This window comes from Zosterops lateralis, assembly GCF_965231275.1.
Source record: "Zosterops lateralis genome assembly, chromosome: 2".
In the NCBI taxonomy this organism is placed as follows: domain Eukaryota; kingdom Metazoa; phylum Chordata; class Aves; order Passeriformes; family Zosteropidae; genus Zosterops; species Zosterops lateralis.
In genome coordinates, this window is record NC_139763.1 from 57,300,756 (window position 1) to 57,326,738 (window position 25,983).

Here is a 25,983-nt window from a genome sequence, read left to right on the forward strand (position 1 = left end):
GTCGTTATGTGTGGTCTCTTCCTAAGGCAGAGGAAAATTTTAGTTTGTCTAGTTTCTTTTTTTTAATTGAAATTATTTTTTCCTTACACAATTGCCTTCTATATAAATTAACGTCACTATCTGTTGCTGGAGGCCCATGTATTTACTTGTTTCAAATTGAAGAATTTGGTCAGGATGTAGGTTTCTAATGGAACTTCAATGCAGTTTTTTTTCTGCATCTAAAATCAGACTTTCTGTTGAAAATCTGCTTTTTTTTTTATGAAAATAAAAATGCTTTCATTTTTATTTTCTTTCATCACCAAACTTTTCTTTTTATCCTAGTAAAAAGAGTGAATAATTTCTGCAAATATCTGTCACTTAATAATAACAATACAAACAAAACCCATTTTTGTTATGAAGGCAGCCTTCTAATTATGAATAATTTTAAAGAAATAACATTTCTCTAAATATGGAAATTTTTCTGATGCTGAAATGGAACACTTTCATTTCACCAATTTATCTATTTTATTTCTACATTTATCTAGAGGAAGTTATCCTCTGACTTTGAAAGGTTGAGTTTTGGGGCAGCAAAAGCAGGAGATAATGCAGCATTGCAGTGATTCTTCTACAAGAGACAGGGAACATTATCAGCACATAGCAGTGTATTAAAACAGTTAGACATTTGAAAGATTTTTAAACATTATTTTATAGGTAATTTTGTTGACTTTTGTAGGGTTGGATTTTTTTTTGTTGTTGTTGGTTTTTTTTTTTTTGGTAGGGTTTTTTTTTTTTTTTAATCAGTACATTATAATAACCATAGATTAGGTAGATATATAGTCTATTTTCCTTTAGCTTGTTATGGAATACAATTATACAGCTCTATACACAGTTGTTTTCCTTAGTGATTTGTACTTGATCTGAGTTGTTTTGTTATATTCCTAAATATGACACTGATCTTGCAGAGGAGTACGGTAAAGTTGCCATCAGAGTTTTGTAAAGGTGGTTTGTGATTTGGGAGTTGTGTGTAATTATTGTTATTATTTTATTAGCATTTAAATTAATGAATGACAAGCTAAGCTACGGTTTATATCATGTGACAATTTGATAAATACTATGGAGCTGTGAGGTCACATATTTCAATAATTGTCGTGTGTTCTGTAGAAATTTCTGTCTTAGAAAATACAATGAAACTGGGCCATTAAAGCCTAAAATATATTAGGATTTCTTTAGTTGCTAATGAAATATCTTGAAAGCTGCTGAACAGGACAGATGACTTTTAAAGCTAATTGTAATTCACTGAGGCACACTATAATCTATAGGAAAGTTCACCTCTGCACTGTTCCTGTCCAATTGTTGTCTCAAACAATTATCAGCAAGTTATTGTTCTGGTATGAGCTATGTCATGCTTCAAAGTGAGATGAAAAAAATTAATGAGGGTGCATGAATGCTTGTTAAGCAGATACAGTTATGCTCACTTATGCTCTCAACATTCTTCACTATAACTGTTGAGATTGAGGCAATATACTCTAATGAGACCATGCAACCAAATGTGCTGATTGACAGCTCTTGCTTTAGCAATAAAAAATGTTGGCTAAATTCATATTTTGTAATTCTTGAAGTGCTTGTGCACATAAGGACTTTGAATTTAACTTATACTGTGGATCATTATTGTGGTTTACTTTATTCAATTATGTAAATCCATTTCGCTGCTTTTATTAGAAACTGTATGATATTTAGTGATGATTGAAAGGGAATCATGCATCATTTAGTAGTTATAGCAAGGGAATACTGAGGGGGTTTATATTTATTTTTGCTGGGAAAAGAAGACAGCACCTTTTCTAGAAGTTATTTTCAAAAATGACAGAGGATTTGTTTCATAGATTCATTAGTCCGTTACCAATGATATGCAGGAACACTGAACAGTTTTTCTACAAAATTATAATCAAAGACATGGTGGTAGATTAAATAAAAGGAGAGTGAAGTGTGTCAGATTCAATATAGGAAAAGTAAATTATGCTAGACAGTAGATAAAATTTTAGGGTTTTTGAGAAGATGACAGTTTTTCTAAGCAAAACAAATATTATCAGTTTAACCTCTGGATCGCAGTAGGACTGCCATTGTACCGGTATGAAAGAAAAGTGGGATTAGCTGCAGACTTGTAAAACAGGTAAGTTTAAGAGGATATGGGGAGTATTGAAAAAGGGTGCATTAGACTATGAGGCTATTAGTAGAGTTTCTGAAAGATCAGTTTTGAGAATAATTTTTATTAAATAGTCTGAATGATTTGTTGCTTATGATAAGAAAAGGCTGAACTTTGTGGTGACAGAGTTTGGAAGCATTTTCAAATTCAAGAAGGGTAGGATGTTACAGAAGCTGGATGAGTAGAAGAAAGACAAATTTGAGAACAGCCAAATGCTTAAGTATGATTGGCAAATTTTATGCTACTTTTAAGTCCTGCTAATTATGAAAGAGCTTGGCTATTCAAGTGCATTTCAAATAATCTCAGGATATTTTTACTACGTGTTGGATCTACAAAATCAACACCTCAGGACTTCTTTTATGCAAAACCTTTAACTGTAACTTTACTTGTTTGTATTCAAACATAACTTTTCTCACATAACAAAGAAATTTTAGCATGTTCAATCCCTTGTTCACATTGCTAAATGCTGCTATATTTGCCTACCTGGTGTTTAGCAGTATGCTCTTTAGGCCCCAGCGTGCACCTGATGGTTGCAGGGGGGCCAGTATAGAAAGAGGGACAGAAGATAGCTAGCAGTCAGTAAAAAGTTTGTTACTGGCTTTGCCTGGCCTTCCTGGCATTCCTCTACTAATAGTGGGTTATGGAGACCCGTAGTATCTGACTGACCTCTTAAAGGTGTCAGAGTATTGGTGGTGTTTGAGGATGGAAAGTGTGAGTGCAAGTGTAGCTATATCAGAAGAAAGCAAAGAAGCCTGGTGATGAAACACTGGAGAAAGATTCAATGTGAAACAAGCTCACACTTCTCCAGTCCATTCAGATGCATTTGATGTTGTGTAAGAGCATGGCATTAGTTCCGTTGCCTTCATTTGTGGTCAGGGAATCAGAACTTAGTGGAAGTGCTCATGCCTGAAATTTAAGTATGAACACAAACTTTAGGTTAGCACTAGAATCTGTGATTTTTACTTCAGTTTATATGCATATGGGTATTTATATATATATATATATATATATATATGTATTGGTTGTTTACAAAAAAAATGTAACTAAAGGTAAGGGAAGAAGAGCAGAACAAATCCTGGATTTCACAGAAATGTTTCCAGTAGGGAAGCATTGTCATTAATATGTTTGCAAATTACGCTTTGTAATGTGACTTTTAGTTCTACTGTCCCAGACTCAAGGCAGATTAAATCATAGATGCGTAGAAGCTGCTGGTATCATCAGGTGAAGAGATTAAATGGATTTGAAGTATTTAATTAAAAAAACCACCAAAGATCATGTTGTAGTGCTAAGGTATTTTCTTATTCTTTAAGAAGAGCATTGGAAAGGGAAAAGAACTGTTTCAACCGCAAGAAATAAATAAAAACTAGTCATGAATAAATTTAAACTGCAGATTGGTTCCAGACAAGTAGTTCAGAGAGATTGAGCATACTTACTTTGGGAATGCCTCTTTAAGAAAAAGACCTCAATATTTTGAAGATAGACCTAACAAAATTATGAAAAATATATCTGCTGTGCTTTGTTTTAGGAGTGATCTAAACTTTGGACCATGAGTTCCTATTTTACATTTATTAGATGACACAGTAGTTGCCATTATTGTTGCAAAAAATTAAAAGTAAGGGATAGATTTGCATTCCTTTATATTCTCTCTCCTGCTCTCATACACTACATAAGGTAAACATTTGTAAGCAGCAAGTTTAGCAGAGGTGCATGAGGATGAGGGTGGATTGCATGTTGCAGTGTGAAATCCACAGTGATATGTCGTTTTTTGGCTTGCCTCCTAGATTTTCCAGCTCCCAGGGATTGTAAGGGGTAAGCAGTCTCACTCTGAACCCAGGCATCTGACCTGCAAGGCCGCTGTTACTTTCGTGCTGCTATTCAGCTAATGCCATCACCCTGGAGATCTAGTCACATTAGCTGGCTATATACCAGTAATTCATGCCTTGAGTTGGTAGAGGTGTCTCGTCCTGATCTCCAGACATGCTTCAGGTGCTTTGAGGTACTTTAGGGGCAAGTGTGAAAATGCTCTTTATTATCTCTGACACCCCTGGTATCCTGCTGCCTTTGTGGTTTGGCAGTCCACTGCTGACTGTGGCTCTTCATTCAGTTTCAGTCAGGATACACCAGCTCCTCCCTGGTAATCTTGGTTTGCTATTCTTGTCCATTTGCCCTTTCAGTTTGGAGTCCCATGTACTGCTGTTTCTTGTCACAGGTTAATGATCAGTCCTTTGTCAGGTTGGTACTACCCCTGCCTTTGTGGTTTGTGAGGCACTGACAGTGCTATGAGGTGACAGTGGTAGCTTAGAAAGTTTTTTTTGTCTCTGTTATGTCAGATCATTCATTACTGCCTTTGCACTACCCCATCTATTCTACTTCCATGTGTTGGGGATTTTTTTGTATAGTCACTCATAGAATTAGGTTGAAAGCCTGATCCAGTGTTTCCCTCCTGGAAATATTTTGAATTGTTTTAAGTTAATATCAGAGGTTAATTAAAGAATTAAAAATAACATCAGAACACATAGAGTATCCTTTATAAAACTGTTCAGCAAAAGTAGAGATGAATTACTGTATAGTGCAATATGCGTTCTGCAATGAAATTGCTTCTACATAATAACTAATAAAAATTGTGTTTCTTGTGAATTGAGGTATTGTTCATCGATAAGAATATTTACTAAAACTGATTTTGAGAGCTGGGTGCTGGTGAGACTATACTACATACAACACTGTTTCACACAAGTGAAATGAACTCCATAGTTTAAAGGAAGGAGATGAGATCTTGGTGGAATAATTTCTCTGTCAGAAATGTAGCTTCAACCCATGTGTATATTCAGATGGTACTTGTTAACTTTAAATCTTACAGTAAAGATCAAATCAATTATGAAAAATGTTTCTCCTATCAGTTACAGTGTAACTGATTTCACTGAGAGAAATGACCCTTAAAAACAAACAGTTAATTGAAAATGTGTAAATTTTTTTATAACTTACCTGATAGCAAATTTCATGAATTTGTTCTGTGCCATATTTCAGTGGCAGGCAAATCTGGTGCTGCTAGATGAGGGGAGTCCAGTTCTCTTTCTTGTTTGATAGTGTTTATATGGCTGTGCAGGGAAGTGGCACAACTGAAAACTAGCTTCTGGAATTCACTATACAGATAAAAATAAGAAAATGGTGAACAGCTTCTTTCAGATGCATTGCAAGCTTCTGCTCAGCTGGGATCACAGGACGGTGCTCTTTGAGCAACAGAACATGTCAGTCCATTGATGCTGAAGAGATGAGGTCTGACTGATGTCTTTTGCCCTGCTTCTGGTTACATGGTCTGCCCCACTTTGCTCCTTTGATTACTCCATAAGCTTATTAAACTTGCTACTTTGATAGCAAACTATTCCCTGCCCTGTTAATTTTTGGTCATTTTTCTCAGTTGAAGTTTTTAAAGTACATTGATTATTATGTTGCCCTTTTCATAAATTCCACAAATATGCAAGCAAGAGGAAAGCAGAGTGTGTAGGGTAAGGAATGGATGCCTGTATATTTCCTGAAGTGCTCAGCTATGTTTTCATACTGTAACTTTTGGAATTGTAGAATAGTTGGGATGGGAAGGGACCTTTAAAGGCCATCTAGTCAAACTCATCTGCAATGGGCAGGGACATCTTCACTGAAATGAAATTTCTCAGCGCCACATCTGGCCTGACAAGAATGTTTCCAGGACTGAAGTATCCACTTCTCCAGACAACCTGTTCCAGTGTTTCCTCGTCCTCACTGTAAAAAATTTCACTTATGTATCTAGTCTAAATCAACCCTTTTTAGGCTAAAGCCCTTGTCCTGTCACAATAGACACTAATTTCTCTAAGTCTCCTTTAAATATTCAAAAGCTGCAAGGTCTCCCTGGAGGCTTCTCTTCTCCAAAATAAACAATCCCAGCTCTCTCACCCTCTCTTCAGAGAAGTGCTGCAGCTCTCTGATTGTTTTTGTGGCCTTCCTCTGGACCTGGTCCAGGAGGTTCATGTCCTTCCTGTGCTGGGGACCCCAGAGCTCAATGCAGCACTCCAGATGGGGTTTCACCAGAGTGGAGTAGAGGGACAGAATCACCTCCTTTCAACTCTTGGCTACACTCCTTTTGATGCAGCCCAGGATGCAAATGGATTTCTGGGCCACAATTGCACGTTGCCAGGTGATGTCCAGTCATTCATCCACCAGCAACCCCAAGTCCTTCTGCAAAGGTGAAAAAACTTGAATTACTAGATGTTCAAAGACTTCTAGTCTTTAAAATTCAAGGGCTGGAAGCATCTGTATTAAATTGAAAGTTAAGATTATAATGAAGCAATTTTGCCAGTGTAGTAAATTAAGATATAAAATTGAAAAAGATACTTCTACTTATTCTTGTGAATAAATAGTAACTACCAACCTTTTCAAAACTTGCACAATAACAGGAATTAAAATTAGTTTGTTGGACTTTGGTCTAGAAATAAGCCAAGTCTCCAGCTTCTAGAAGCTATTTAGTGAAGTTTAAAGAGTTTTGATATTAAACAAAGTTACGAATTCTTCATTACAAGTTTAAAAAGACCTAACTAGTAGACTCAGTTAAAAAACCCAGAGCATAGTTAAGGAAATACAGAGACTGCAGCATATTAAGTGTATTTAACAGATGTTACATAAAATCTATAGGTAGCAGAAGCCATGTCTGAGTGTCTCTTTTTCATGCAGGTTTCACTTAGGAGTATATGCTTGTATTTTAATTCTGAGGACTTTGGTAGGTTTCTGATTGTAACTGCTTTGTGATTTAGAGGTAAGGTGTAATAAAAATTTTCATACTATTGAATTCAAGCATGCATAAAGATGTAATAAAAATGCTATACAAAAGTATGATTTAGTGCATCATATCTGCCTTCCAAAGGAAAAAAAAAAAAAGTAACGCACCTATTTTCCTGCTTCCAAATGCCAAAGCTCTGAATTATTTCTATTTGACCAATAATGAACTTACCTCCAAGCTGGACTTTGGGGTAACACTGTGCTAGATCAAGAAACTTAACTCCCATGGTCAGTAGAGTGAGTTTTAGAATCGATCAATAAAGTGGACAGTAACAGATTGCTAAGACCAGCTGGTATTCACCCTGGACTTCTAAGAGAACTGAAGGATGAAACGGCTGAGCTGTGAACTGTGCTGTGTAAACTATTACTTGAACTTATGCCAACATCAGAGGAAAGGAAACAAGGTGACAAATGTGATGACAGTTTTAAAAAAAGGCTTAAATATCTACAATTGCCAAAGTTGATACCAGTGGTGTACATATTGTAGATAATCAATGATAAATGGCAGAATTAGTTAACAATTTAATAAATTACTGATATACTGGCAAAATAGGGTTTTGGGAACTGTTAGGAAAGGAAAACAAAATAATAAGTAGAAGTATAATTGTAAAAGTTTAAGCTGTGCCCAAATCCTGCATAGTTTTTGTGGTTTCCTTTTTTCTTACTACTAAGAAGTATAGTAGAGGTACAGCAAAACTGATCAAGATTATAAAAATGAAGTATTTCTTTGTGCAATGCACAATGAATAATTGAAATTCCTTGCTGAAAAACTTAAAGTTTAAAATTTATTAGGTTTATAAGGCAATTACACAAATGTGTGGAAGTACAATCTGTCTAGGATTATTAATTGAAAAGACTTTGCTCTGAAATTCCACAACATGTGAAAGGCAACTGTTGAACACCAAATAGTGAAGAGGAACAGTGGCCATTCCAATTTACAATCAATAATGTCATGGTGTTTCTTGAATCAACTGTGCTCCTTTTGGGTACAAGTGCACTTAAATCTGTTACTCAGCTTTTGATGCTTTTGACAAGTGATGGATCAGCTTTGTGAGGGCCAAATATCTAAGTCTTGGTGGTAGGAATATATCTTAGAATGGGGAGATCTGGAAACTACAGAATTACGTGTCTACTGGCACTAGACTCTGTTCTGCTGGGAACAGTAGTATTTTTAGCTTTTCCCTGTCCAGCGAACTCCATTGTAGCAGAAAACTCGTTTCAGCCGCCCCTTTTATCTTTCCTTTCAGACAAGAATTAATGAAGTTTCAGATCTTTCCAAGAGTTGAATCAGTCTTGGTTAAAACGTTCAGTTCTAGTGGGGAGCCCAGCAGGTGTTCAGACTGTAACTAAGAGAATGATTATTCTGATTTTGTATGCCATATTTCTGTGAGCATTTTAGTTACTTCTTAACAAATATAACTTCAGGGTTGGTTTTTTTTTCTTCAGAATTTTGTCAGCTACTGTTAAAAAATGTGAACATTTAATGTTCTTGATTTATAATCTAGAAACTATCATTTAAAACAGACCTTTAAGTGAGGAGCAGTCCCTGATGCTCACAATTGTGTTGATACAACCTTAGGTTGCTTAGTTTGGAAAGCAGAATATTTATCAGCTTCCCAGTCTTTCAGTGTTCAGGCGTCCTTCCTAGTTCTGTGGGCTTTGCCTGGTAACCTTATTTTATCCTTGTTTTCATAAAAAAAAAATAAGGTGTTTTCAGTGCTGTTGTAAAACAACCTAGATCTAGTGCGCAATTTCTTCTGTATTTTAAAGTAGATTGTCCCATATAACTGTGTGGGTGAGCAACTCAATATGAAATATGCAAGTGGAGCTGATGGCACCTGTGTAGTGTCATGGTCTAGGTAATAGGCTTGGTGGTGGTATATATATATATTTTATTATTATTATTATTATTATTATTATTTTCTTTTGAGACTAAAGGTTTGTGGTTTTTTATGTCATATTACAGGACAGTAGTCATGCAGCTGTTAAAACAATCCAAAAGTTTCTGTCCTGTTGCTCAAAAGACACATATTCCTTGTCTGGCCTTTGATTTCAACACTGATGTGGCACACCTGGAATACTGTGTCCCGCTCGATGCTCCCCAGTGAAAGAGAGATGTGGACATACCGGGAAAAGTCTGACTAGGGGTCGGGAAGATAGTGAAGGGACTGAGGCCTCCCTTCAGTGTGGGAAGACTGAGAGAGCCATGAATGTTTAACATGGAGAATGGGAGGCTCAGGCGGGTCCTCCCAGTTTACGGGAGAGTGCAAGGAGGCTTGAGCCAGACACTTCTCAGTCGTGCCCAGTGACAGGACAAGAGGCAGTGGGCACGAACTGAAACACATGGTTCCTCCTGAACATCACAAGCCACTTTTTTATTACTTTGAGGGAGACTGAGCACTGGCACCTATGGAGGTTTTGGACTCTTCCCTCCAGCCTTAGGGATATTCAAAAGATGCCTGAATACAGTCCTGGGCACGTGGCTGTAGATAGCCCTGTGTGAGTAAGGGGACTAGACCAAATGAGCTCTAGACGTCATTTCTAACCTCAGTAGTGGTTGCTAACAGGGTACTCCACATTTTAGCTTCAAATAACTAAGAAGTTCTGCAGGATTTGTTATTTAGTTATAACCTCATTTTCTACTAAAGATCTTTTCCTTTGATTCCAGATAACTTTTAGGAGATGAGGACTGCAGGTTTTCCACTTGAATACCCTGCTATATGGGACACAAGATATCATTAACTTTTAAGAATTAGAGTTCTATACAGATGAAGTAGGCATCTACTTTCATAATGACACTTGGTATGGGTACATCCTTGTAGTCCATGACCCTAGGCTTGTTCTCTCATTTTCCAGTGAAGAGTGAATGTAAGATGACTGTTGTCTTAGCTGAGAGGCTACCGGAAGTGTAATCTTCTGTACACTGTGTTACTATGTGACAAAATAACTCTACTTTAGTGACGAAATAACTCCACTGAGTATTCAGTGTAATGTAGTTTTCAAGTTTCATGTGAAATAGGAATTCAGACTTTTAAAAATAAATGCTCAGTTATATTCCTTTTGAAGCTTGTATTTCAAGGGTATTTTATTTTGGCTTTTTCCACTAGGATGATGTATATTAGAAGATTTTTTTTTTCTTTACCATACAGTTGCACAGACATGATTTTTCTTACAAAGATTGTGGGTAGCAGATTATATCAAGACCTGTGGCAGAAATAGAAATGTGTATTGCAATTCATGAATGTAGATTATTTCAGTGGCACCTACCAAGAATGTAATTGTTTTAGTTTTACAGAGTAGCTCCATAGAATCCAGTTTACAATTTTATGAAGTGCTGTTCTGCAGGGTTCCAACTGTAGGATTTGTACAATCCTGTCACCACTCTTTTCAGGACCCTGATTTCAATCAGGTCATTGCCACAGATGGAGGTAGTTGACTACATTTGAATGTGTATATGGATCTGAATTTGAAGGAGACAGTAAAAGCAATCTGTCCAGTATCTAATACTCCTTTGAGGTATTTGTGTGTGTCTATGTTGGCAACCACAGTTGTTAATTTTAAAGTCTTGATAATAAGGATGTGGGGTGTGAAGATCAGAGGAACTGTGAAGGGTGGGAGGTGCATTATGTGTGTTTCGAAGTTCTCTAGCACTTTGTTTCTCAGCTGGAGAGGGCAGAGCAGGAGCATCAGATGAGGTACTACTGACAAAACATAGCTCAGATGCTAGGGCCATGTGGGTGTACTGCTGTGGGATAGATTTAGCATATAGACAGAACTTTAAAGGGTGTGTGATTTTTTTTGTTGCATAATAGCGGGGAAAAAAAAAGTAATTTTGAAAAAGTTAATGTTTTAGTAAGATCAAACTTCTGGAGCTGAGAAAACTGTCTGGATATTTTGCGATCCCCTGGTTTCTTCTCTCATTAGTATGGTAGCATCTCACATCTATTTCCTTCAAATTGTCACATCCTTTTTGCAGCAGCTGCCCACTCCTACTAGGCCGCTTTCTTTTTTTCTACTGTAAGCAGATGTTCTCATTTTCTTTCTTCTGTATACTTTCCCCCCTCTATTCCAGTGCTCTCCACAAATGACAATTTAACTGCTTATTTTCCTCGATTTCCTTTTAGTTTAGATTCTTACTTCACCTGTTCAGATATTTTTATTCATTCCCTTCTGTTGGGGGATTTTTCCCCCCTTTTTTCTTGTTAGAAATAGAGAATGGTTATGTTTCTTGGGATTTTGGGGGTGCTTTTTTTTTCCCACCTGTCATGGTTTAGGAGCGGCACTCCCTCATTTAGTGCCCCCTTCCCACCTTTAGTGGGAGATAAAAAAGGCAAAGATCATGGTTTGAGATAAAAGCAATTTGCTGGAAACAGCAATGAGATAAGAACAGTAACAACAACAATATTAATTACAAAAGTTTACAAAAAGAGAGTGATATGCAGGTAATTGCTCACTGACTGGGACAGTGACCAAAATGGGGACAGAGTATCCGCCCCCATGTTTTTCCCCCAAGCCCAAGACAATGAAAAAAATGGTAGACAAATCATCTGGTCAGGACCAGTGTTACCCCACCACTCTATTTGTCACTTGGCTCCCTGGAAAAGGAATGCCTCCTTCTTCCCCCTCTTTTCCAGGAAGCAAGAGAGAGGCTCATCTCTCTCCTCCCTGGCCATGAGGTGAGATGGGATTGAATAGCACAGTGTCTTGGCCATGTCACATGGCTCTACATGACCTGTGTCCTTGTCCGAAACCAGGACATAAGCAAAGGAGGTAAAAATTTCTAGAGGCAGTAGAAGGTATCAGAGTTTTCAGGGGGAAGTGCAACATTTCAAACCAGCAAGAAAAGTAATACATGTCCTCTGCTTCTTATTGCTGCCACATAAGGACGTGACCTGAATTCTGCTGAAGAAGTATCATGTAAGTTTGCAGTAATTTAGTTTGTTGCATAATTGTAGAACTCTACATACAATTCCTGCATGAGTTTCCTAGAGTAGATATGTTCTATATGTTTTTCCTTAGTGTTGGGATGCCTTAAATAGTGCTGTAACATTGTGTATAACCCCGTCCTGGGTGAAAATTCCTGAGACTATTAGCCAGTTCATTTGCAGCATTGTTTCTTGATTTGGAAGTAGGGAATTAAGTAGTGCATGTTTAACTGTTAATTCTTTTTGCATGTTTATGTATCTGTATTATATCAGTTATAAGACTCCTAATGAATAAAGGTTGCTTTCTAGTGCTTTTTTTTTTTTTTTTTTTTTTTTTTTTTTTTTTTTTTTTTTTTTTTTTTTTAAATTTTTATTTTATTTCTGCCCTATTAGCATCCAGTTTGAGGCTGTCAGGGCACATTTAAGCAAATTAGTAAATTTAGATAATTTAACTTCTTTTTATTGTGACTACAAAGGAAGTTATTTTGTTTCTCATAAAGTTCCAAGGTATCTGTAAAGCATTTTACTGTATTTTCATTAAGGCATGAAAATTACTTGGAATCTGTGCTACAGGGATGTACAGGTCTTCTAGGAGAATCTGCAATTCCAGAGTTGATAAGACTTTGAGGCAACTCAAAAGTCACATTTTTAAGTCACTGTTTTCAGTGTATAGTTGAAGAAGTTAAGAAATTTGAGAGATCTGTTAAAGTGTGTAACTACAGGAGAAAACAATCATGTGATTCTGGGATCTGCAGCTCCTTGACATACCCTTCTGGGTTCAGCAAGGGCTCTTCTTCAGGCATAATCAAAAAAAAGTGAACCTTTAGTGGTGGCCTTTTTACCCAGTAGCTTTAATGTCATTCTATTCCTTTGGAACCTGGGCTATAGGGTTCACACACTGGTGGTGAAAACCTACTTTTGCTTTCACACGTGTAGTAAGCAGGGTGTGTCTTTTTTCCTGGTACAGGAGAGTGCTAACCATTCTGTTAAATCTGTGCTAAAAGAAATTTAAGGCCAAGTGAATTTTGTGGGTAGACTAGGAACAGACAAAAGAGGAGGCTCTGTAACCCATATTCAGGACCCTAGTTATCAGTCCTTCTTCTAAGAACTGCTTTATGTCTTACCTTAATTATTTCATTTTTGCAGAATACAGGTTCTTTTCTGCACTGTTGTGGCATGTTCTCAGGAGTGTTGTGCTGCCTAGCTGGTGTAGAGTATCAAAAGCTATTTAGGACATGATTCGAATTTGTGTCTCCACCTACTCAAAAGGGACTTGAATCTGGTTCCTTCAATCCCTGTGTGAGGTCTTGAACTCTGTATCTCTTTATATCCTAGACAGCAAAGTTCAAAGACCTCAAGAGGTCATTTAGTCTGTGTACCGATCCTTGGCAAAATTTATTGTGCTTTGAAAAGCATTTTAAAAGAATGATGTAGCTCTTAAATATCTCTCTTAGCATTTTCGGAATTAATTTCAGCTTAGGGAAATCCTCTTGATAATTCATGCTTATGTCTAGTTTTGTCAAGGATCATCCTTGAGCTAGAAATTTTAATCCTATGTCTCCTTGACAGGGCTTCTTCTCTATACCTCTCTCCTTCAGAAGTTAGTAGTTCATTATATTCTTGTAGCATATTTTCTACTCTCAAACATTTGAAGCATGTATAACTTTCATTTGAGAAATAGTATACAGAATTAGATAAACAGTAGTATATTTGGTAAATAGCATTTGACAGTGAAGATTTGTCCTGGGGGGAAGAAGAAGGAAGTTAAAAAAAAAAGTATTTTGTGTTATGTACTATTGTAAAATAATACAATACCAGATCATATTTAAGGAAAGATTTGTGTGGTTTTCGCTTTCATGTTTGTTTGCATAATAATTCCTACTAATACTTTTTCAAGCCTGTGTTGTTATTTTAAGTGAAATTCTTATGACAATGTGTGACTAATTAGAAATAAATTCAGCTTACACAATGTATTTGAGAGATCCTATTTGTATGAATTATTAAAAGAAAGAAAGAGCCAAAATCTCCAGCAATGTTAATATATGTTTATACAATCACTTTGTCTTTGTGGTATTTGTAATAATGTGATTACATCATATATTTAAAAATAGATCTTTTTGAGGGGGGAAGGAAAATAGATCTATGTATATACCTATATGATATATAGGTATATAACTACTCATCTATATTCTAAGTTAATGTTAATTTTTTAATATGCTGGTGATCTTTGATGGTTTTGTTGCACATAGTTAGACAAAAGCAAACATAAAAATAGATGGATGTCTTAGTGTTGAGACACATTGCCATGTTTTTTAAGATTTGTTGTTGTTAAAATTCAATTCGTAATCCTAGGCTGGCCAGGGTAACCGGAGCATGTTGCATGGTATTTTGAATATGACTGAATTTGTGCAATTAACATTACCATGTTTATTCAGGTCCTATATATTAAAAAAAAAAAAAAAATCTAGAAGGCTAACAAGCTGACAAATTTGACTGAAGAGTAAAAGTTTTGGAATACAAGCAATACGTGCAAAACCTCTCAATTTTATGTCTGTCTGTTTTATGATCTTTTCTCTGTGAATTGGCTATGCTTGATAGCAAATACGCTTTCAAAATTCATGAATGTTTCCTCTAAACATTAAGAATTAACCATGATTGTATTTGTGTTTACTTGGGCAGTAAAAAGAGAGGAGGAGGATTTTGAAGAAAAGAAATCCATTAAGAAACGAATCAAAGAATTAAAAGTTTTAGATCCGAAGATTGCACAGAATTTATGTGAGTAGATTCTGTTGAGTTTTTTTGTTTTTTCCTCAGAGTATAAATATTCCATAAGAATGCCTTTCTCTCTTGTGTGATTACTTGGTAACCACTTCTTGTTTAAAATGTATTTAAATATGTGCATAGTGTTTTTACACCCAAACATGTGAGTTGACACAACTGAAACACTTAAAAAGATGCCAAAAGCAGTTAAAGAATATTCATTGTTCAAGACTGTATATATTGAATTGCAAGCATACAGCTATGTATCTAATCCATCTGTATTTTCAATTAATTCATCAAGGAATACTGGATGCCCCTCTTCCCCTGCATGTCTCCACCCTATGTCAACAAAAGGATGAAAATGTCTGCAGCACTTCTGCCCATCTCATGAACTTTTTAGAAACTAGGCAATGCTCGGTATTAAGAAATAATATGCAAACAAAGAAAATAAAGTTTTGATAGAGAGGAGTTCTAGAAGAAGAGGTTCCTAAATGCCAGCAGAGATTATATAAGCAATATATGGTGACTATTATATTATGGTGACTAAATAAAGAGTGCCTATAAGAACATTTTGTTTTGTTTCTCTGGTTTTGTTTTGTCATGGTGCTTCTTTAAGAGAAGGCTCTGACAAGACTATTCAAAGAATTATAATTGTTACCTCAGCACAAAATACTCTAACAGCAGTGATTCTTTTGCAGAGTAGACTTGTCTCTGACTGCTTATGGAAGTTTTCTGTGAAGCTGAATGTTGTGTATAACAAATGGATATGGAGAAGGCTGGAATTGAAAGAGAACAGTACTTAAAAATACCTTAAAAATTGTTATCTCTTACCTATATTACTTGGCATAGTTTTTGTTAATCTGGAGATGCTATGACCTGTTTTGCTGCTGTTATTTAAGTAAAAGCAAGATAGTTGTTGTCTTGCTTTCTTCATTATTTGTGGAATCTTTGTTTCAGCAATTTTCCTTGGATCTTTCCGAGTGCCTTATGAAGAGATCAAAATGATGATATTGGAAGTAGATGAAACACAGCTCTCAGAGTCCATGATTCAGGTAACAAAAATGGCACTTAAAATCCCAGTATTTCAAGAGAAACTTCTCAGTAAATAGAAACCCGTGGCTAAAATACCTCTTGATGTAAACTTTTGGCAAATAATTAAGAGCTCTTTTCCTGTAAATGGTAGATTTTTAGAAAAATTTGTAATACTAATATTTTTATGAAAGCAGCTTGTGTTGTTTTTGGCTGGGATTGAGTTAACTTCCTTTGCAGTGGCTGGTATGGGGTTATGTTTGCATTTGTGCTGAACACTGCAGTTGATAATACAGAGATGTTTTGGTTATTGCTCAGCAGGGCTTGCACAGAGCCAAGGCCTTTTCTGCTGTTCATACTGCCAGGCTGGCAAGAGGGCTGGGTGTGTATGGGAGATTGGGAGGGGACACAGCCAAGACAGGTGACCCAAACTGACCAAAGGGACATTCCAGACCACATGGCATCATGCTAAGTGTGTAAAGTGGGGGGCAGAAGAAGGAAGGGAGATGAAGTGGTGGTGTTTGTCTTTTCAAATCACTATTACATGTGATGGGGCCCTGCTCTCCTGAAGATGGCAGAAAATACCTCCCAGCCCATGGGAACCAGTGAGTGAATTCCTTGGTTTGCTTGTGTGCATGGTTTTATCTCATCATGTGTATTTTCTGGCTTTTACTCTTCTGATCTCTTCCTGATCACACTGTGGGGAGAGTGAGTGAGTGGCTGCTTGGGGCTTGGATGAGATTAAACTATGACACAGCTGAATTTATATTCTCAATTTTCCACATTGTCCACACTAAAATAGAGGCTTTTTCTTGGGTATATATGATGCTTTGTTTCTTCCCTATTTACCAATTTTTTCTTTGCTTTGTTTTTAGATCTGTCTTATCTGGACAAATCTCTGGTTTTTTTGTTTGGTTTGGCCTTTTTTTTTTGTTTGTCAGAGCTGTAACAATCCAATATCTTGCCCTAGGACATTTGCAGCGTTCACCACTTCTCTTCCGTGGAGTTTATTTAGACAGTGTCTTCTCTTTCAACATTATTTTTTTAAAGCACAAAGTCAGTATGATTCTATATGGAGCCAAAAGAACCTGGAAGTTCTTCTACATACAGTGATACTTAAGGGTTGAAAAGCTGAAGAATTTAATGAAATAAACACAAAAGAATCATTTTAGAACCATGGGAAAATAATTTAGAAGGGGTGTCTTGAAGTCATTTGAGCCAATGCTCTGCTCAAAGCCAGGTCAACTAGAGCAGTTTGATCAGGGCCTTTTCCATCGAATTTTTAGTACCTCCAAGGCTGGAGACCCCAGAGGCTTTATGGACACCTTTTCCACTGCTGAACACTTGTAGTAGAAAATGTTTCTTTGTTTATCTACCTGGAATCTTTAGTGTGATAACTTGTGACCTTGGTCTTCTATTGCCCAACTTGAAGAAGAGCTTAATTGCACCTTCTTTGTACCATTTAGTTGAGTATCTGCGCACATTAAGGGCCCGTGAGGCTTGCTTTCCTAGAGTTCAAAAAAGGGACTTCTCTCAGTCTGTCCTTGCCTGGCATGTGCCATATTCTTGAGTCATCTTGATGGGCATCGATAAATTTGATAAGCCCTGTCTTAAGAAAAATTATCTGTGTTTTGGACAGGTCTCTGGCATACAGTGATGAACTTCAAATTATTTCTATTATGGCCCATAAATGTCAAAACGTATATATCACTAATAGATAATTACTGTCTATGTACTAGTAATGTGGTATAGGTTTTAGATAGCTTATCTCTTCAGCATTCTTAAAAGTTTGTTACAGACATGTGTATGAGTCCCTACCAAAACATGAAAGAAAGGTGAAGGTAGATTGGTTTTTTAGAAACATACTCTTTTTACAGGAATGTTGATTAGTTAAAACAAATACAGGTATCAGGGTCGTAAAATCAGGGTTGTTACATTAAGGCTTACTGAATTTCAGATGTGGCTTGTGTTGCAACAGATAGGAACTTGTATTCAGGCGTCAAAACAAGACAAATCTGTATTTGTATGGTTTTCCTGCAAAATAAATTTCCACCTAATCGGAATGTCAAAATAACATCTTACTGAGGAGGCTGAGCATGCCCTTTTCCTTTCTGCATCCAGCTTTGCCCTCACTTCTTGTGACTTGGATTTCAAAGATGTTTAATCTCTCTTCAGCTATTTGGACTTCACTTCTCCGTCTTCATTGAAGAATGAGATGTTTCTGTTAAATATTTGAAGGAGCAAGCATGAACCATCATCTCCAGTGACAGTATATATATAGTCATTGTATAATTCTCATTCTTTTGTTCAATGATGCAGTTAATATTGGCACTGAAACTATTATTTTAAGGTTATTAAGATGAACATAGTTTACACTTCTAAATTTTTTTAGTGTGATTTGCACTTAGATCACTTTTTCAAGGTTTTCTTCATGCTCAAGAGCAGCATGATGTGTATCTTTATTTTATTTTATTCAGTATAATAGTAGAAATTCTCTATGGTGGCATGAAAAACCGAGAGATGGAATATGTTCTGCTGTTATGTTCAGCTTAAACTCTGTCTCAGATAGTCCATGCTTGCTCTGATGCTATTTGATCTTAGCGCTCTTTTTCAACAGTTAAAATTTGGCTTGTTAAAAAAATTAGGTCCTCAACAATTAAATGAAGCAACCTGTATAAATAAGTACTATATATGAAAAATATGAAAAACTGTAATTTTGATAATTTCTCTGTGTGTTATTTAAAGAAGGCAAAACTTATTTTTGCATTTAGAATCTGGGGAAAAAAAAACATCAAACCATTAATGGGTAGTTAATTTGTGGCATACTTCTATGTGAAGATGCAGTAATCTAAGAAGAGACAATTTATTTTCATGGATAATTTTTTTTCTTTTATATCATTATTTTTAATTTATTTTTTCGACTATTCTTTTCATTATAATTGTATATGCCTTGGGGTGAAGAATGCCTAATTTTCAGTATATTTAAAACATCTAACACACCCTAACCCCACTGGAGCTTTGCAGTAGGCATGGCTAATAGCATAATAGGATACAACTTTTTGATACTATACTGATAATCTCGTGGCTCTATTAATTGGTATTAACAGTAAAGTATGTTGAAAGTCAGTGTAACCTCTCTACATAGTTGGCATCAAAATTGGGTCCAAAGTGGTTTTGACAGTGGTTGAGCCCTTTTGTGTTTGCTTTTGGAGGAGAGTGAACAATTTTATTTAAGAAAAGGGTAAGAAAAGATGAAGAGCCAAAAGTGAGACATTATATTCTACAAGAGTACAGTGGTATTAGCAGCTGCTGTAATTGTGTAAAAGTCAGTGGAATGGAATGCAGGTGATCATGTGCACAATATCCTGTATGAACACAGTCATATAAGTCATTCAAGAATATAGACTGCATTTTTTTGCCAAGTGATTAATCACTTGAAGACCTAAATCAGGTGGAAAATTCAGTAGAACTCAGGCTTCAAATTTACTGTACAAGTCTGGATGTAATAATGTTTATCAAATAATAAATGGTTTATTAAACTTGGTTTCATCCAAGTTGCTTGTTTCTGGGTAAAACAACCGTCTAATAACTTTGAAAAAGGGACTGAGTTTAAACTTGAAAAAGGACTTCAGACACCTATCTTTCTTTGAAAGTGGTAGAACAATGTGCCTCATTGCTTCAAAAAGTTATCTGTCTTCATATGTACTTAGGTTATTAAATAGCTTTAAGTATCCAGTTGTATGTCTCTATTTCTACCTTCAAAATCCTTTTCAAGTATGCATTATGACCGTGTTATGAAAATGTGTTCTGTGTATTTCGGCATTCTAAGAAGAGAGAAAGCGTACATACGTTTGCAACCATATGGCTAATTTTCTTCATTCATATGGGTTGTCTTAGACAGTATGGTACTTCTGCTTTTGAGGAATTTCTTGCTTTCAGCAGTTTTTTTTGTTTAGCTGTAGCTGTTGTATTCACTGGGTTCTAATATCACTGTTTCTGAAGTCGGAAATTTGTTCTTAATCCAGCTCTTGTTATGCTTAAGAAATAAAATATATTTTTTCTCCATTGTAGAGTCTGACTCCATCCCCCTCCTTGCACCCCACTTCAGTTAGAAATTAAATCTAGTGCTTAAAAATGTAAAAACTCCAGAAGTCATGTTGTAATCCAAAAACACATTGACTAATTATTGAAATGTTTCCAGGGACTTAGTCAAAATTCTTTCTCCTGCTCATTCCTTGTTTGATATTCAAAATGTGTTTCATCTGTAGCTGTTCAAAAGCTTTATCTGAACACCATAAAAGACACATTGATATCAACTGCTCCTTCAGTTTTGGTTACTTTTTTTTGTTAGTTTCTGATGCTCAATATTGAAAATATTCATCTAAACACTTGACTTTTTTTGTTTTTTGTAAGTTTTATGAGCAGTTTTTCTTCATATGAAAACTATTTCTGCATCAAACAATAATATTTTAATTTCAGTAAAGATTAAGGAATTGTATTATATTTAGAGCTGTTTATGGGAATGTTGGATATCAAAAAAAGAAATATATATGTTATAAATTTCTAATTTAAAATATATCTTTTTTACATTTCATACCCTTTCATTTTTGCTCAGTTTTACTAATTTAGTCCAGACATCTCCATCTGTAATTAATAACTGTAGTATTTTTTGCAAAAATATTTTCCAAATATAATAGTGGTAAGGATATATATGACTGGTGTTCCACTAAAAATCAGTTTGATCATATCCAAATTAAGCTCCTAAAATTTAAGCTTATGTTATTGTTTTAAGCATCATCATTCATGCATTTTTAATAGTTTTGTCTCTTCCTTACCAAGATCAATCCTTATTTAAACATGGACATTCTGTTGAACCAGTCTACTAATTTAGGGATATTTTTCAGGTACTACTTAAAAGAGTAAAATCCATTCTTCTGAAACTAAAGAAGTATGTTAAGGAAAGTATAGGTATGACTTTTTATCTCTCTGGCCCCAGAGAGATAATTTTTATATCTTAACTAGCTGAATTTCCTGTAAAAGAAGGAATTAGGATCTTTGGTGGGTAAAATTAGGGTTTTTTAAAGACTTTCAGATGGAGATTCTGTTCATTAACTGAAACAAATTCTTTTTTGCTCATTGTATATCACCAAAGCTATTTACTTGAAAGGTAATAAAACAAATGTTGGCAAGCAAAATGTCTGCCTTTTCCATCAAGTAATGGGGAAGTGCTGGAGTTGGTCTTCTTGTTTCTTTCTAGAAACATGGTAATAGGCAGTGGGATGGCTGTTTTTCCTAGACTGGCTTCAGTGTTAAAAGGATTGACTATTCAGTTGAGTGCAGGAGAGTGATCTTACCAGTAGACTAGGGAGTGTTTTAAGAAAGGAAAACCTTTCTCATTTTCTCTCACTGTGACAGAAGCTTTACCAATGTGTAACCAGAAACACAAGAGTCATAATCTGAGAAAGGCAGCAGGCCATAGGAACTGTGACTGTTGCCTAGTAGTTGCAGCAGTCATCTTGGGAAGGGACAGAACTGAGCTACTGATACAAATTATATACTAATGTATATAATGTAATTAAATGTTTGAGAACCTTTCTATTTCCAGAACATCCAAAAAGCCATTTTTAGCCAGCCTAGCAGAAGCTAATTAGAGTAGGGTTCAGGTGCCCAAATGTGAGTGTCTTTATGAGGATAATATGTGTCTAAGTGTTCAGAAAACTCCAGGGAGCCAGAGGATTCTTCAGATGAACAGATGAAGGTGCAATGTTTGATTCCCTTACCTGTGTTCACAAGACATTCACTTATATGTGTCCAACCTCCCCATATGGACTTCTGAATTCAGCTGAAGCTGAATCTCATCTTTGATTTATTACTTCCAGCAAGTTTTCAGGCTAAGTAGTAGTGTAGTTAAGTAAGTAAGTAAAGTGTAATAGGTTTAAACTTTTGTTTTGAAATTCTAGAAAATTATTCTTTTACAAGATACTTAATCTAGCATCTTCATCTACATTAGTAATTCTTGCCATCCTTTGGATGGTTATGTTACATTTGAAGTTCTTGTTCTGTTTGCTTTGAAATGTTCTGTTTGCATAGTGCCTATCAAGCATATTCTTCCTTTACAAACAATTAAAAAAATACTATGGAACTGTGTAGAATCAGTGTCAGGTGCTGGCAGTATTGCATCACTTATCTTTTACGCTCTCAGTTACTTTAATTTGTTTGTTGGTATGTACATTTTGCCGTCTTCAGGGAGTGAATGGTAATAATGCATATGTAAACCTGTTTGTTTACAATAATAGAAGCAACATCCAGTCTGAGATTTTTATTTTTCTTTATAGAATTTAATAAAACATCTCCCTGAACAAGAACAATTGAATGCATTGTCCAAGTTCAAGAACGAGTATAATAATTTATCTGAGCCAGAGCAGTTTGGAGTTGTGGTGAGTTCTGTTTTATTATCACTGTTTTTGGTGATTGTTTGTTTTTGTGGGGTTTTTTTGTCCTTTCTTGAAATATAGTTTTAATATAATATTATAGAAAAATAATGACAGTTGCTTCTTCCTAAAAGTGAAGAGATCCAGACTAGGAGAAGAGTAAAAGTGCTGCCTTTCAATTGGACTTTTGTTGGACATATCCTTGGATGTGGAATGCCTGATTATTGAAATACTGCTGCTGGAATGATTTTGGATTCTCTATGTTTAAAAAAGTAATTAACTTTTGCAAAAGAAACCAAATCAAAACTGTAAAAACTTTGGTATTTTCTGTAGCAAAGTTTCACTGGCAGATACAGAGCTATTTTTGAATTTCCATAGCTAAAACCATTTGGCCTTACTTTTGTTTACATTAATAAATCTTAACTTTTTCACTGAAATTTTCTACACTTTTACTTTTCTTTCTATTCTCCCTGTAAATGAGAAGAAAATAAGGTCATAGCAATCATGTTAACCTATTCTGCCTCCCCCCGCCTCTGTTTTCTACCATGTTCTGTCAAGAGTACACCTAATCACTTCTTCCCTTCCCCCTGGAAAGATAAGTCTGTAATATCTTTCAGGCTGAATTCACAAAGGAAGACTGAAAGTGAAAAAAAGAAAATGCTAGTTCAGTGCTGGCAGTTGATGCTTTTTGTGGAAATACAGTTTGCATCTAATTTCTGTATAGCTCATAATTCATACTTGGTAATTACTTCATCCAGACAAACTCAGAGTAATGTCATGTAGTTTCCTGGTGCATATATCTATACAAGTCTTTGATTTTTCTTGTCCATTCCTGGAGTCTCAGCCTAAGGTGGTTATTGCTAAGATTATCTTATCTGAGGGAATTTCTCATGTGGGAGTAATACTTACTCAGTTAGGTGGAACTGTCAGTAGATGAGAAGAGCTAGACCAGTAACAGTGTAGGCAGAGTTTAACTGCGTCTGGCCCAACTTTTTTCTGATACATTTTTCTTAAAAAGTTGAGGCAATGTGATAACTCAGAAAAATAAAATAAATAAACAAAATGATAAGAGTTCTAACAACTCAAAAAATTGTGGAGATTCTTTTCTGGAGGAACAACCAGTTTCCCACTCAAAAGTGCAAGTCCATGCTTTTCCTGGTTTTCCATGCAAAACATCAAAAAACAAAGTCCTCAAACAAGAGCAAACCCCATCATTAAGCACAGTTTCTATCATGTCACACCTTCTATGCATGTAGTATAGCGGATTTCAGAGAACAAGCTACAATGTTTATTACATGAAACATTTTTTGTTTCTGTTCCAATGGGGAAAAATTTGAATAAGTCACATTTTTACTCTTTGAATATGGAATGCTATCAGTTTACTTTTCATCAAAATTCTTCAAGCTCCGTCTTGCTCTCTTGTATCTTTTCTTTTATTGTTGGCCAGGGAGCGAGCTGAGAAATTCTACTCATTTCTTAGGAAGTCACTGTTGATGCTAATGTCAATCTTCACATTATTGCTGGGTTTGTTGCTTTTGATTATTTTTCCTTAAAAATGTTGATTTATGCCTTATTTTTTGCTGTCTGTTTTAAATGAGGAGAATAAAACTTGAATACAAAATGCAAGACTTGAAGTCTTTTAGACGAGTAGTGTTTTATAGTTATGTATTTTCAGAGAATTAGGAGATTCCATGTTAATTTGCTCTGAAGTTCTGATTAAAGGAACAATTAAATTATTTGACTCCTAAGGAAGAAGCTAAATAGTGAATAAATGGCTAATTACTACTTGTGTGATTTTTTTTTTTTTATCATGGAAACCCATTATCTTTCAGGCTTTGAATTGAAAGTCAAGATTTGATACTCTTAAGAGCAACAGCAAGACACTTAGCGAAATATTGGCTTGCTGTGACTGTTACAGTATTGCATGTTTCAAGCAAAGTTAATTAACTTTTGTTCTTGGCTTAAAGACCTTAAGGGCATGACTAAACAGTTCAGGTTCCCTTCATGAGTGTGGCTTGTGGTTTTGGGGTTTCGATTGGGTTTCTGTCTTTTGATTGTGAGGCTTTGTTTTCTTTGTATTGACCCTGTGAGGTGCTTTTGTGGTTTCTGCCTTCTATTTTTTAAGTTATTTATGATTTTTATATTTTCTGTTCATTCTGCAGTAAGTATAAAATAAATCCTTTGTGGCCCTTATCTTCTCTTCCAGACTTTGGGTTTTCTTTAGATAAACTGCTTTATTTTCTGCTAGGTTCTTTCTTTCACTTACTCCAGGCTGATGTCTTCAGAGCACAGATATTATCACCTATTACTGTGGAGCTTTGTTTTTGTTTTAGAGTTATGGGGGGTTTTTTGGGTGGGGAGGAGGAGGACACAGAAGGGCTTGCACAGGTTCATTAACTATTTAATGAAAATTACCTAAATTCTGTTCATATTGCTAAAAATTTAGTTTACTATTGTTACCTTAACTTGGTGTTATGTTGGATATTGTATTTCCTTACTCAAATTCATGATGAGGGATGCTTGTGCTTAATGAAAAATGAATACTCAATTGCATTTTGTTTTTCCATAGTTCTTGTTTTCTACTTTGTTTTACTTACTGCAATAAACTTCCTCCAAAGCTTTTTAAAAACTTTCTTAACCTTCATATTATTTTCTTGGTGGTTTCATTGATTACCACAGAATCACAGGATGTTCTCAGTTGGAAGCAATCCACAAGGGTCATCGAGTCCAACTCTTAAGGGAATAGCCCATACAGGGATTGAACCCACAATCTTGTCTTTACTAGCACCATGCTGAATCTTCTGAAAAAGTTGATAATGATGAAGATTATCTTTGTGCAATATGAAGCCCACTGAGGATGAATGGGGTTTCATCTAGGTGTTCATCTTGGAAACTGTTGAGAGAAGGTTGTGTTTTGTGGTTTTTTGCATTTTTTACCTGGTTCTTTCTTCAATGGACAGTAAAAATATTATGTTGCTTTAGGACTTTTAGCAATGTTGATTTGTCTTGCAGGTAGAGCTTTCCTACTAAGAAAAAAAAAATTGTTTTAGAGAATATTTTTTCCTAATTTTTGGTGTAGCGTCTGTCATCATATCAAAGAAATGTTTAAGGAGTAGATAATTTAGTAATGTTAATCTCATTTGTTTTCAGTGGAGTTGATATAACAACTACTAGTTAGATTTATTGCTCATGACTGATACTTTGAGTGCAGCAGTCTGTTTATTGGATTTTTACTGAACTATTACCATACCACTGCTCAATATATTATTCATAAGGAAGTTGGATATAAGCATCTTCCAGCTGTTGAGAACTTAAATGTTCTGAATTCTTATAGAATTCCATTCTATGATTTGACGTACACTTGTTTATTTACAGTGCCTGTAATTCTTCGTAGTGTAAAATAGTCCTAGACCATATTAAATTTATTATATGGTTTGATATCCATAAATGCAATTCCACTTAAGTGGAATTCACTGACAGTTTTGATGCTCTTTATCAGGCATCCCTGGGCCTTTAGGTCTGACATTTCAAGGCATTTTTGGAGGCACAGAGGTGCATGGCAACGTTTGGTCCCATATCAGAAGGTTCCAGATCTTTGCTGCACTGCCCTGCCCCCAGTGTCCTGTAAGTGTAGTTCCCCAACTTTGCAGCACCACAGACCTGCCTCTCTTCCCTCTCGTGCCCACACACCAATGCTAAGGCTTCAAGCCTACGTGTGCCAACATATTTTAACTGTTTGTTGCACTAGTAACCATTCCAAAAAGTAGTTCTGAATTAATAATGCTGCATGCATAGAATCCAGAAGTGAATTCCAGCATGAGACAACTGGAACAGGTTGCCCAGAGAATGTGGATGT

General features: G+C 35.7%; 1 protein-coding gene across 1 annotated transcript in view; it reads left to right on the forward strand.

Moving 5' to 3' along the window:
• Positions 1-25,983, forward strand: part of DIAPH3 (diaphanous related formin 3) — a 190,751-nt gene that overhangs the window by 58,741 nt on the left and 106,027 nt on the right. Inside the window, exons 17-19 of the mRNA XM_083855235.1 lie at positions 14,587-14,682; positions 15,625-15,719; positions 22,032-22,133. Coding sequence (XP_083711361.1) covers positions 14,587-14,682; positions 15,625-15,719; positions 22,032-22,133 — 293 coding nt within the window. The remainder of the gene's footprint in view (positions 1-14,586; positions 14,683-15,624; positions 15,720-22,031; positions 22,134-25,983) is intronic.